Genomic DNA, 13,128 nt, shown 5'->3' with positions numbered 1-13,128 from the left:
AAGGGGCAGGGAGACATGAGGGAGTAACAGGGGAGTAGGCCCATGGCAAGTGGAGACTTCGCCTTGCCTGCAACTGTCCTCCACCGAAACCTTTCAGGCTGCGCTGCGTGGGTGCCGTGGGGTGATTTATTTGCGGAGGAGATAGGGAACAGCAGAAAAGCAGGTGGACTTCCAACACCAGGGTGTCAGGGGAGCAGGAAGGAAGTGGAGGGGCCAGAGGCCACTTCAGGCCATCTTGCTCCACTAGGAGTGCTCTACTTCTACTCGTTTAGTCTAGGCTCCTACTCCAGCTCCTCAGCTGCACTCACTGCATGCGATTTCCCTTGGTATTGCTTTCTTTTTGAAGCTTCGACCGAAAACCTGTTCACCTCTCCCAAGTTGGAGGAGAGAGATGGAGGAAGGGAGCGTAAGGATAACCCGGCTCAAGCCATCCCGACTGTTTGATGGGCTCAGAACTTTTGGATCAAGCCACAGATGCAGGCTCTGACACTGCAAAGCCCTCTTCCTTCTCGTGGAGCACCAGCCTTCACAGATGCCCCCTCGAGGTCCTCTCTGGCCCCAAACATGGGCTTCTCTAGGCCCATCTCGAAGAGAGGTTGGGAACCCCAATGCGGAACCGGGCGTAAGACTGGAAACATCCAAGAAAAGGCTGGCCTGAAGAGGCAGCTTTGGGGCCTCATCTAGTAGGATGCCCGGCCCCCGCATGCCCGGAAAGCCGCGGCCTCCGATGCTTTCCTGGCTTCCTCTTCTTTCCCAGCACCAGCGCGGCGCGCAATCCCTTCACCCTCGTGCCTGCCTCCCGGGCCTTTCGCCCTCTAAGGTCCCGGGGTTGCACCAAGGAGCTGTCTTCTTCCCTCCGGCGACCAAGGGTCAGGCGGCATCCCAGAACTTGGACCGTCTGCCAGGCTGACGGTGGGGGCTGGTAGGGGAGTAATGGGGTATGGGTCGGAGGGAGGGCTCCCTAACGGCAGCTCCACTAAGGCGGCGTCTGGGCGCCCCGAGGTCCCAAGTCGGGCTCCGGGCGCCGAGCACGTTTTATTTATCCCCACAGAGGATGCTGGAGGACAAAAGAAATATTTGGACGTCAGAGCTGATTTATATTTTTGGAAGAGCTACGTTTCCTTTTCTGAAGAGAAGCGAGCGCGCCCCATATCCTGAGCTCAGCGGGGAGGACAGGAGGGGGTTTTGATGCTCCAGGAAGTTCATCTATCACGGCGCGGCGCGCAGGGCCCGGCGCCCCGCGGAGTTCGCTGCCCTAGGAGATATTTATTTATTTGGGGAGAGGGGAGGGTAGGGGGACAGGAGACCAGCCAGACACCAGAAGAAAACCCGACCCGGGCTGGATTGGGACCTCCAGGGAGTCTCGCCGCCTGTGAACCCACAGCGGACCAGCCTTGCCTCTCTGTGGAGGAGTGTCGGAGGCGCGGCTTTGCGACCTGCGGACGCGTTTGGTTGGTGCATTCCGCTGCCCCCAAAGCGTACCCTCCCTCGTTTGTGCAGATGGCTAACCCCTCCAGGCCTCGCGGGCCCTCCCGGGTGCGTCCAGCCCCTCCGCCAGCCCTGCCCTGCCCTGCGTGCGCGCACGGCCCAGTCACCTTCCTCCCAGCCTGGGGAAGCAGGCAGTCAGAAGGAGTGGGAGCGAGGCCTCCCAAGGGGTGGGGCCACAGAGCAGGGACGTGCGGGACCACCCGGCCAAAAGCACAGCAGCGTGGGTGCAAGGGGAAGCGATGCTGAGCTCTAGGTGTCCTAGGTCCCACGCCTAAGACAGGCCTGGCTCCACCGGTTTCCAGCCTTCCTTGATTTTCCTTCACCACTGGGAATCAATCATTCTTGTCCCCATGGGAGACGCACAGACTGTCTGTGCGGGCACCGTGTCTTTTCTCTCCTTCCTTCAGGAATGAGAGCTGCCTTTTAGTAGGAATGGCTGTCCCTGCCATGAAAACCCTCTTCTCAAGCCTCGGCCTCCTCACAAATAAACGTAGCAGGCTGTGGGCGACGGTCTACCGCGGAGGCCCCGTGGTACCTCCTTGCCTGCACCAGGGACAGGGCCTGTGGGCAGATAGACCGGCTCTGAGAACACCCCAAAGTTGTTTCTCCACACGGAAGGGAACCAGGATCTCGAAATCTGGGACGTTCGGAGATAGGAAGAGGCGCGGTCTCAGCACCGAGCTCCGGTAGATTGGACCCCTTTTTTCTCCCTTCCCAAGCACCTCAGACCTGGTCAAGTGGGTGATTAAGTCATCATGCCCACTTCAGGCCCAGGAGATGTAGGGCTATCCGCGGACCTCTCAGGAAGGTGGCTATAAAAAGTGCCCTGCTAAGGACACAGGCGTTTGGAGAGCGGAAGAATCTATCAAATAAACATTTGGAATTGGGTGGCTGGTGTTCAAACCCGAGGTCTGGGGGTTTCTGGACCGAGGAAGGAGACCAGACGCCGAGAAGGGTGTAGAATTCCCCCTGTTACCCCTCCTCGCCAAGTTCCCCTCTCCAACCCCAGCCTCGGCGCCCCTTCCTGGCCGCTTGGCCTGACTTTCTATCATAAATTAAAGTTTCTAGAGGGGCTTCAGTGGCGTGCAGACTCGTGGTCTTCCGTGGTTTCCTCAAACACGCTGACACCCCCTAGGCCTAAGCACTTGGTCCCACCGTCCCCATCCTCGAGGGAGATGGAGAATCCTCTACACACGTTAACTTTGTATCACAACACAAGGGGAACAGTGTGGTCAGTTTCAGACTGAATTAGGAAGAGAATTTGCTCCGGCCGGGCTGGTGGAAGGAAGGGAGGGGCAAAAGGATGGAGAAGTGCCCCAGGAGGCGAGGTCTTAGATGCAGTAAACAGCGTTGGTGCGGATGCGTCTCCGGTGGGTAACTCGTTTAGTCTAAGCCCTTTCATGTAAAACCCACGAAGCAGAGAAAGCATGCTAAGAACATAAATTTTAAACCGCAATAATGAAGAGATTTCCGAGAATAAAACGCCGATTGCAGAACAAAATCGGAGAAACCCAAGCTTCCCGAAGTTTACACTCCCCTGCGCTGGAGCAGGGGCGGGACTTTGGGGTTTGGAGGGGGCAAGGAACCTTCAGCCCAGACGGGGACAGTCACCAAACGAGGGAAAGAGCACCGGTATGGAGAGGGGACCAGCAGCTCCGAGGTTAACCAAGGAGCTCCTGGGCTTATCTATACTCATTTTAAGGAGCTATACTGTTCCTTCACGTAAGAAAAAGAAATTAAGATTTTTGTTGTTTATAAAGCAGTGAGAGTCAGCCGGGAAGAGTTTACCACCTTAAGAAGGGACTCCTAGAGAGAGGGAAGTGTTCTAAGCAAGGCTGTTTCAGAGACAAACATGACTTCCCTTTTAAACCATATGCTAAACAGAAATCCAGATATTCTTGCCAGGGATAAAGAATTTGACATAATTTGTTACCGCACACATTCTTACCCAGGAGGTTTGTATAACGCGGTAATTAAAACACAGGTCAGAGAGGTTTGGCTGTGAGGTAGTGGAAGCAGCCTGGGAGTGGGACCTCAGGCCTGCCTACAGGCCAGCTTTCATGGAGTCATCTGATGTTTCTAAGCCTCAGTTTCCTTACCTCTAAAGGGGGATGACAGTACCTATGCCACGTGGCAGTGCCACGATTGGAGTGGAAAGGCTTGTACGTGTGAAATCTATAAGGAACAAACTGCAGAGGTTTGGTCTTTCTAGACGTGAGGTCTCTGCCAGAGGGACAGTTTCCATACCCAGAAGTGGGATGTTCAAGAAAGAGTTTTGGAGAAGAGGTCCTTCCTGCTCAAATAACTGAGAAGGTCACCAACCCCACATCTTTGGGAGTGCAGGGCAATATTTAGACACCTAGAAAGAGAGAAAGGCTCCAAGTCAGCCCACCTGCTCCTCGCTGAGGCTCTCACTGCTCTCTAATGTCTATTGCCCTTCCAGGTCTTGTCTAGCCTCCTGTGACACTCACCAAACTATAAGTGGTATTTCTTGCAAGCTTAGAGAATTTGGGTAAAATAGGTAAGACTGTCACTAGGAAAGGGCAGGGAATCTTTAAAAATCCCTGATAATTTAACCAGCTGAATTGGTAGAAACTAACAATGTGTAGAGCAGATTTTTTTTTTTTAAATGCATATCTGTGGGCCCCCTAAGACCCCAGGGGAGTATTTTTTTCTGGAGATAGCCTCGAAAGCTTCCATCATATTCTCAAAAAGACTAATTACCCCCAAACTGGGAACTGCTGGTATACAGAATTATTACTAGCCTTGCCTGGATTTTAGAGCTGGTGCTGTTTATTCTTCAGTCTCTGGATCCTAAAACCTTTTAGGGCCTGAGATCCAACATACATAAGAATCCCCGGATGCAGAAAATCAGAGAGAGTCTGATTTTGACTTAGTATGTTTTCCCCAAATCCATTGCCCACCACCTCCATCCACAAATGAAATGATTGCCTTCCTTTTTTCTATGCTTCCCAGCTAGACCGATTCTCTTCCTAATACACACACACACACACACACACACACACACACACACACACACACACGCGCGCGAGACTATGAAGACTGGGGAGCTCCTTTGAGATACTATCAGTCCTTCTCACTACAGATTGTTTTTATTTAATTATTTTTCAGACAAAGCATTGGCCTAGTGTACACTATGTTTACTTTTATATTTAGTTGCTTATATTTAAATTATTCCATGCAAAATGACAAAAAGGGGGTAAGAGAAAAATACTATAATGTAAATAGGGACCCATCCCTAAAAATAAAAGGTCACCAGTCACTTAGAAAGAAATTCTTAGAAGTGGAAACAACTGCAAACCCCCTACCCCAACTCAATCAAAACATCTCATCCGGAAAAGAGCGACTTGTTTCTTTTTTCTATTCGAAATGAGCGGTAAACTGAGTTCATTTTGGCCGTGTTTTCTTAGCTGACTTAGCTGACTCTCAGCTACAATCAGGCCATTTTCGGACACATTCCCATGTAGGTACCAGGGGTGCTCTGGAGGAAGCTGTCGACGCCTGTTCAACTAATTTAGGTTTTCTTTGTCTAATTACTGCGGAGCTTAGGGAAAAGGAGCTCGGCTCAAGGCAGTAAACTGACACTCAGTCTCTGTGTGTGGTATCCAGGCAGGGTTTGATGGAAAAAGCCTGCTTCCACTCAACTTCAGGTCACTGTCTGGGGCCAGACCTAGCCCAGCCCCCAGCCTACGCCTCCCACCACTCCCTCTCCTCTGCTCTACAGCCTCACCAGCACACTCAGCCAGGAGCAGTCCCCCATGGCTCTGGGGGCACAGATAGCTAATGCCAGCCCAAAGAGGCCTGCCTCCGTTCTGTTCCACCCAAGGCTCTTTGCTGCCCACCTTTCACCAGATCACCACATAACGTCTCCTTCTCTTGCCCCTCCCCCATCTTACTGGCTCCCCCATCTCGCTGGCACAGGTGCTTGCTTGCATCTTGGTCCTTTCAAAGCAGACGCTGAGGTGTGCCCAGCATAGCCTCCCTTTTGGTCCTCTGATCTGCAGCAGCTCCCCTCTGGGCCTCCCCCTTCAACCCTGTGTGGCCCAGCCACTCCCCAGGCCTCCTGATCCCCTCCTCCCACTTCCAGCCCCTGTTCCTGGTCAGACTACATTTCCTTGCAGTGCAATCCAATAACTAACTGTCCAGTCTCATTGGAAGTGATGCCTCCCGAGGGCACAATCTCTCTCCCCGCAGGACTCTTACTCAAGAGTGGAATTAACCACACTAGGGTGGAGTGTTCTCCCCACACAAGGTAGCTTCCAGCCGCACCATGTTTTTGATGGGCAACACTGAGCCTGAGGATGTAAATCTAGTGATAGTAACACACCCCTTCAGGACTGAATATAAATATAGCTATCTCACTGATCTCAGCACCAGCCTTCTTTTTGCATTTTTTACAAAATGTCAAGTGGAAAACAGAAAGAAAGTGGAAGCAAATGCAAACAGGAGTTCTATTCGACCAGATTTCCAGCGTCTCTAAAACTTGCTCTAGCTTTCTCTATCTAAAGCCCTCTTCTCAAAGTTCAGCAAATGCCCACGACAGCTCCAGGCCACAACCCTGGGGCACTAGGGCGCCCTGACTTCTCATCCTCTACTAACTATTGTCCCGTAGCCTGCAGGCCCTGTCAGAAAGAGAGAGGATTGGCACGTTACCTTTGGGCGTCTGGCACCCTGGCCTGCTGAGGGCTGCAATGTCTAAATGAAGTTGACAGATGGTGTCAGTGCGGGAACGGGGGGGGGGGGGGGGGAAGACAGCTAAGGAAGCTCCTGGCGACGGCACCAACGGCCGCACCACTCGGCCCAGGATGGGCCAGGAAGAGGAGGGAGGAGAGGGAGGAGGAGGGGAGGTCTGCGCCACCGGGGGCGGTTGGTTTCTGGGACTGGAGGCAGGATGCTGTAAGGGGCAAAGAGAAAGATTTCATAAAGCCACAGGTGGTCGAGTTTTGCTTGGGGCGGGGTGGGGGTCATCCTAGCAGAAAGTGAGTTAGTCTGTGATCTCTCCCTTTGAAAGAGGGTGGGTGGGAGAGAGTGAAAGAGGCCGAGAGAGGAATTAAAGACCGAAGGGGACCCTGGAGAGCAGGGAAGGAGATAAGAAAAGGAGCCTGCCGTCAGGTGTGGGGGGAGGTTGAGCGCCGAGGCGGAGCGTGCCCTCCCCAAGGCGGCGGCGCGAGGAGGGACTGGGCGGGGTAGGGGTGGAGGGAGGGAGTAAGGAAGGGAGGGAGGGAGGGCGGCCGGGGGGAGCAGCGGGAGGGAGGAAGTCTGAGAGACAGAGCGAGGAGCGCTCCTGAAGGGAGACATCAGGCTTGTCCTCGGGGTGCCGGTCGCGGTCCCAGCCCGCGGGCGCAGCTGCCCGGCACCGGGCCGCTCCGGCTCCACGGCCCGGGAGGCCGCTGTGAAGGCAGGGCTGAGGCTCCGGGAGGGATGCGCCGGGCGTTGCCTCCCGCCCGCGGCCGCCGCCAAAAGCCCGAGCGGAGCTGAGGGAGGCGACGCCGAAGCGCTGGCTCGGAGTGGCCACGGCTGCAGCCCGGGTATCGGGCTAGGGCGCTCGCCTGGCTTCTGGGCCGACCCGGTTCCGGCGCCTCCGCTCCCGGCCGCGCGGCCCGGCCTCGCTCCCGGGTCCCAGATGACCTCCGAGGGCGGGCCGCCGCCGCCCCCGCCGCGCCCGCCGCCGGCCCAGCTCCGCCGCTCGTGCAGCCCGGCCCCCGGCGCGCTTCAGGCCGCCCTGATGAGCCCGCCGTCCGCCGCCGCCGGCCTGGAGCCCGCCTCGTCGTCCTCGTCCTCCGCCTCCTGTGCCTCCTCCGTTTCCTCGTCGTCGTCCTCCACCTCCAACCCTGCCAGCGCCTCCTCCGCGGTGGGCAAGAGTGCGGGCGGCGGCGGCGCGGGCGCGGGGAGCGGGGGCGCCAAGAAGGCGAGCTCGGGGCTGCGGCGGCCGGAGAAGCCGCCCTACTCGTACATCGCGCTCATTGTCATGGCCATCCAGAGCTCGCCCAGCAAGCGCCTGACGCTCAGCGAAATATACCAGTTCCTGCAGGCGCGCTTCCCCTTCTTCCGCGGCGCCTACCAGGGCTGGAAGAACTCCGTGCGCCACAATCTCTCGCTCAACGAGTGCTTCATCAAGCTGCCCAAGGGCCTCGGGCGGCCGGGCAAGGGCCACTACTGGACCATCGACCCGGCTAGCGAGTTCATGTTCGAGGAGGGCTCGTTCCGCCGCCGACCGCGCGGCTTCAGGAGGAAGTGCCAGGCGCTCAAGCCCATGTACCACCGTGTGGTGAGTGGCTTGGGCTTCGGGGCCTCGTTGCTGCCCCAGGGTTTCGACTTCCAGGCGCCCCCGTCGGCGCCGCTTGGCTGCCACGGGCAGGGCGGGTACGGCGGCCTTGACATGATGCCCGCGGGCTACGACGCCGGCGCAGGCGCTCCGGGCCACGCGCACCCACACCACCACCACCACCACCACCACCACGTCCCGCACATGTCGCCCAACCCGGGCTCCACCTACATGGCCAGTTGCCCGGTGCCCGCGGGGCCTGGAGGCGTAGGCGCGGCCGGGGGCGGCGGCGGCGGTGGGGACTACGGCCCGGACAGCAGCAGCAGCCCCGTGCCTTCGTCCCCTGCCATGGCGAGCGCCATCGAATGCCACTCGCCCTACACGAGCCCCGGGGCGCCCTGGAGCTCGCCCGGCGCCTCGCCTTACCTCAAGCAGCCGCCCGCCCTGACGCCAAGCAGCAACGCGGCGGCCTCCACGGGCCTGCACTCCAGCATGTCCTCCTACTCGCTGGAGCAGACCTACCTGCACCAGAACGCCCGCGAGGACCTCTCAGGTAACAGCGCGCCCACTGGGGGCGTCGCCTTAGGCCTCCAGGCTCTTCAGCCACTGCCCCTTGCACCGGAGTCGCCGGAGCCTGGGGGTCTGAGGACACTGGGAGAAGGTGATGCTGGGGGGAGCTGGCACCTTATTCGTGAAGGAGAGCGGGTTGGGGTCATACTGCCCTCCACCAACCCTTGGCCAAAAGGTGGGCCTCTAGAATTTGCACTGCTAGAGGATGGTACAGAATCGCCAGCCTACGGTCTTTGGATGTCCTTGTGGACTACAGGTCTCAAGTCTCAGGCCTGACTTAGCTTAGAGAGAAGGCGTGTGGCCTTTGGGGACCTTGGTCAAGGAGATATGTCTGTTTCTTTTTGTCTTTTTTAAAGTTTGTTTTTGCTGTATTTTCGCCCGTTTAGTAAAAGTCAGAAAGGGAGATATTCGGTATGCTGAGGGTGTGAGTGGGGAATGGGTTGCAACTGGGCAAGTGTTGAAAGGAGGGGAAATGAGGCAAGAGAGGCAAGCAGAGTGGGGTCCCAGGATCTTAAACTGGCTATTGAGTCTCCGGCCTTCCCACAACGGTGACCCACCTTGATGACACTTGAGCCTGTCTTAGGCCAGCAGGATCCGAGACCCACAGCTGTGACTCCCTTGAGAAATGCCTGCCCTTGGATGCCAGTTGTGTTGTAAATAATGTTGGTCGAGGATTATGAACATTTATTGACTTGCCAAACTTTTCCGTGGGAGGGGACAGGTAGGGTGGAGGAGGAAATTTGAATATTTGTCCAGGTTTACTGAGATAAACTCTGATATTAAAACCCACTCTGAGAGTCGAGACAAACTCTCTTATATTAACCCCTTCTGGGTACCCACAGGACGCAGATTAAAACTGAGATGGTTTGCCCATCAAATGGTGCTCTAGCTTACACTTAACTTGCCTTCCCCCCTATTAGAAAATGGTTCACAGGACAATGCATACATTATATTTTCATGAATCGTGTGCGACAAGAGAAGCAAGGGAGAAGGGAAGCCCAGAAATGGGCAAAAGATGTTGGTTCCCTGGATGGTGAAATTTCCCAAATAGGCCTTTTAAATGCGGGTCTCAGAGGTTAACTAAACAAAGACAGTCTCGGCAGGACCACACCGGAGAGGATTTTAGCCTGACTTAACCCACTGAAAGCAGAGTCTTGTTCAATTTTATGGGAATTTCTACAAGTAACCAATACAGACGACCTTCCCCTATTTTTTTTTAATCCTGGCAGACTGGCTGTCACTCACTACCCACCCCAGGCGTAGCCCGCTGACCCACTCGCCCACCCAGCCGCTCTTCTCCCGGCCCTGCAGATTTGTCCTCTCCGCTTCCTCTCTCCGGGCAGGCCCTTCTCAACCTGAATCCAGGCTTTGAGGCTTCGCAGCCGCCGTGAGAGCCCTAAAAATTAAAAACAAACAAAAACACTCAGGAAAGCGATTTCTAATCCTTCTGTGCGGTGGTCCTCTCCTTACCACACACACCGGGCGCACGCACAAGCCCCAGAAATTCGGGGATCCGGAAACACGACTCTTTGTCTTGGAGAGAACGAAAAAGTGCCGGGCGGAGCAGGCCAGCCTCTGCCGCGCGGCCTTTCCCAGAACCCTCTCACGACCTCTGAGCCGAGATTGGGAAACCGTGGCTCGGCCGAAGCCGAGCCAGACGCTCTGCACTTTCCTCTCTTGTTCTCAGGCTCCTGTACCTTTCGAATATTATCCCCACCCCCAGCCCTTGTTTTCTTGCAGACGGGCAGGGTGCATGGCGCCCTGCGGGACCCGCGGGTCTGCGGCCTACTTAGAGCGGAGGGCCAAGAGAAGAGCGGGGAGGACAAGCAGGGCTGAGGCTGTGGACAGAGGAGCACACACAGAGAGACACACACAGACACAGAACGACCCTTCCCCATCACACCCACGCAGGTCTCATCCTCCCACTCGGGACAGGGCAGCCAAGGCCCGTGTGCTCTAGGAGGACACGCGCGCTTCGTTGTGTGACCCTTTAAAGAAGGAGCTAGGGCTCTTATCGTCTTTTCTGTCACAACAAAGTGCCCACGATGGCCCTGAGAGGAGGTGTGAGCGCTTGCTTGGGGTCCTGCCTGGGTGCCTATTTGGGGAATCCAGGAACTGGCACCGCGACATGCTGTAACGTGCTGGGCGAGCGCACCTGTGTGCAAAGCCACAAGAGCATATCCAGGGCTCATGGACCGGTTGCTGTTTTATGAGAGCAGTGCTGAGCATGTGTGGCGACAATACGTGTTATCAGACAATAAACGTAGGCCGAGTCAAGGGTTACTTAGCAGCCTGGTCTTTCCGTCAGCGCTGGGATGTGGCCAGGCCGAGGCACGCGAGCAGGGCACACGCTGCTGGCCGACAGGTATGGTTTTCACACACTCAAAAACTGAGTGAGGCCTCGTGTCAGCGTGCGGCTGATGGTCCTCACACCCTGTGGGTGACTGGAAAGACTCAAGCTAGCAGGCCTAACCCAACCCGGCACGGAAAGAGGCCAGTTCTGGGAGAAGCCCAGGTCCCAGCGTGCACCAGACACCTCCGGCTGTTTGCGCCCCGGAGCTCGCAGGCGCCGAGAAAGCAAAAGCAAAGGGCGGCGGCAGATCGGCGCCCAGTGTCCGCCTGCCTCCGGCCCTGGGCCGAGGAGCTGTCCCGGAGCAGAGGGGTACAGGCCTACTTCCTCCTCCGCCAGCCGGGAGCTCTCTGAGAGGCTCCGGAGGGGGCTCCCCGCGCTGCCAGTCGCCTCGATGTGCAGAAGGGTGTGCAACTGATCTCTTAAAGAAGGGCTTTCTCTGTCCCTGGAGTCCTGGCTTCTCTTGAGGAAGCTTAAAACGTTACGGACATCCGAAGATGGCGCGCTTTCTTTCCCGGCCCTTTCTTAAGCTCTGGAATTGTTTTCTGTCCCCACTTTTGGCACGGGAAATACTCCTGCTGTGGCCTGCGACTCTGGCCGGGCCAGTTAGTAGGGAAACAAGAGGTGAGGGCGACAGCGGTGTTTCTGCTGAGGGGGCTTGGAGTCTGGAAAAAGCCCTGTGGTCAGGGACCCGGACCAAGAGCCTGGGTCAAGTTGTCCCCGTGTCCCTGCTCCTCCTGCGATGGAATCGTCAGTTCGAGCCTCCAGGAGTAATAAGGGAACTCAGGCAGGCACATCAGAACCCGGTTTAGAGGGGGACCCTGCTCTGTGTTTGTGGGTACATCAAAACAAAACGTAATGATTCCAGAGTTGTCCTATGACCCACAGTTTAAAACTCTGAGAACCTTCTAGAGCTGCGTTCCCTCTACCAGTTTTATAGCAATAGACCAACACCTTTCTTACCCTGAGTCAAAAAAGACACCAGTTAAATTTTTAAAAATAATAACGCCACACCCTAAGCTGGACAAACTTCTTTCTGAAAAGAGTTTTTATTTTCTTCTTTCAGTGGGACTGCCTCGGTACCAGCACCACTCTACCCCCGTGTGTGACAGAAAAGATTTCGTCCTCAACTTTAATGGCATTTCTTCTTTCCATCCCTCTGCTAGCGGGCCATATTATCACCATCACCACCATCAGAGCGTCTGTCAGGATATTAAGCCCTGCGTCATGTGAATGGAGGGAGAGAGGCCATGCCAAGGCTGCTCTCTCCTTGTGTGTGTGTGTGGGGCAGATGAACTGAGGTGGACTCACGTGATGTGCACCCCAATAGCAATAAGTAGCCCCCCAGTCACTTAGAATCCCCAGGCCAGCATTGTTCACTGACACTTGTCTACCACTGGTAGAAGGACAAGCCCTGGCATGGTAATGCCCTAAGTATGTGCAGGCTCCAATCAGAGGGAGAGCTGAGAACTCAGCTTCTCAGCAGAGATGGTACAAAGTTACCACATGAAAAACATAAACATGTAACTCTGGGATCTTCATTGCCTTCAGTAATCAGGGTCTGAAAAACACAGACAAGTTGTGTGTGTTTTTCTTTGTCTATGAAAATTTGTGTGCTTTTACAAAAGGCAGTGCTAAACACAAATTTTCAAGAAAGCCTCATCTTGTTGCCTAGTGAAGGAGAGAGTTGTTTCACCAAACACTATGTTTGGATACAGGTGCCAAAGAACATTATTAAAGAAGTATTTAGAAACAATGTGTCTAGTTTAAGAAAGTGGTTTTCAGTATTGTGACAATACAACGTTTTTTACAAGGTTGTTTTCTACCACCATATTTTAAAGATATTTTTATGATTTCATGTATACTCACACTTTGCTTGTATTTTAAAAGGAGGATATATTTGCACTTATGTATACTTTTACAGTTTGCCAAACAATTTTGATGTAAATTTTTTCAATAAAATGTATATAACAAATAGTCGTTTTAGGGACCTATTTCCTTCACGGCATCCTGAGATGGCCACGTTCTCTCCACCAGCCAGCAGTGCAACTCTACACTTTTTTCCCCCAAGTTGTATGATTGACGTGGTGTGGGGTCTGTGCCTTGAGTAGTACAGGCCAGGTTCTGATTGTGGGTCTTCTCAGGAGAGAAAGAGAAGAAGGAATGTTTTCTGTAATTTCTTTCTTTCCTTCACCCTAGCTCTTTCTGGCTAAGCAAAAAAACTGTAAGGTGAAAGGAACTTAAAAGAAAACCAGGCAAGATAATGAAAGACAAAAATGAAAATCAAACAAAAAAATTTGATTTGAAGAAATGAAGTTTTGTGCCCCTTTTGTTCTGTTTCCTGCGCCCAAGGAGAGTTTTGAGTTTTGCTCTTTCCTCTTCTCCACCAGCGTGGAGTGACAGGCCTGGCTGAGCCGCCAGCGAGGGTTAGGTA

General features: G+C 54.8%; 1 protein-coding gene across 1 annotated transcript; it reads left to right on the top strand.

Moving 5' to 3' along the window:
- The first annotated feature begins 6,420 nt into the window (after positions 1 to 6,420).
- On the top strand, positions 6,421 to 12,649 carry FOXF2 (forkhead box F2). The gene is made up of 2 exons (XM_019752351.2): positions 6,421 to 8,327; positions 11,761 to 12,649. The coding sequence occupies exons 1-2, from the start codon at positions 7,133 to 7,135 to the stop codon at positions 11,925 to 11,927; spliced, it is 1,362 nt and encodes a 453-aa protein (XP_019607910.2). The 5' UTR covers positions 6,421 to 7,132; the 3' UTR covers positions 11,928 to 12,649.
- The last annotated feature ends 479 nt before the right edge of the window (positions 12,650 to 13,128 follow it).

The sequence above is a fragment of the Rhinolophus sinicus genome, linkage group LG06 (assembly GCF_036562045.2).
Source record: "Rhinolophus sinicus isolate RSC01 linkage group LG06, ASM3656204v1, whole genome shotgun sequence".
NCBI lineage: Eukaryota > Metazoa > Chordata > Mammalia > Chiroptera > Rhinolophidae > Rhinolophus > Rhinolophus sinicus.
This window is presented reverse-complemented; position numbering and strand designations above follow the sequence as displayed.

Coding starts and splice junctions, on each gene's coding strand:
- FOXF2 (XM_019752351.2), top strand. CDS start 7,133: ATGACCTCCGAGGGCGGGCCGCCGCCGCCCCCGCCGCGCCCGCCGCCG. Junction 8,328..11,760: donor CGCCCGCGAGGACCTCTCAG/GTAACAGCGCGC, acceptor TTCTTCTTTCAG/TGGGACTGCCTCGGTACCAG.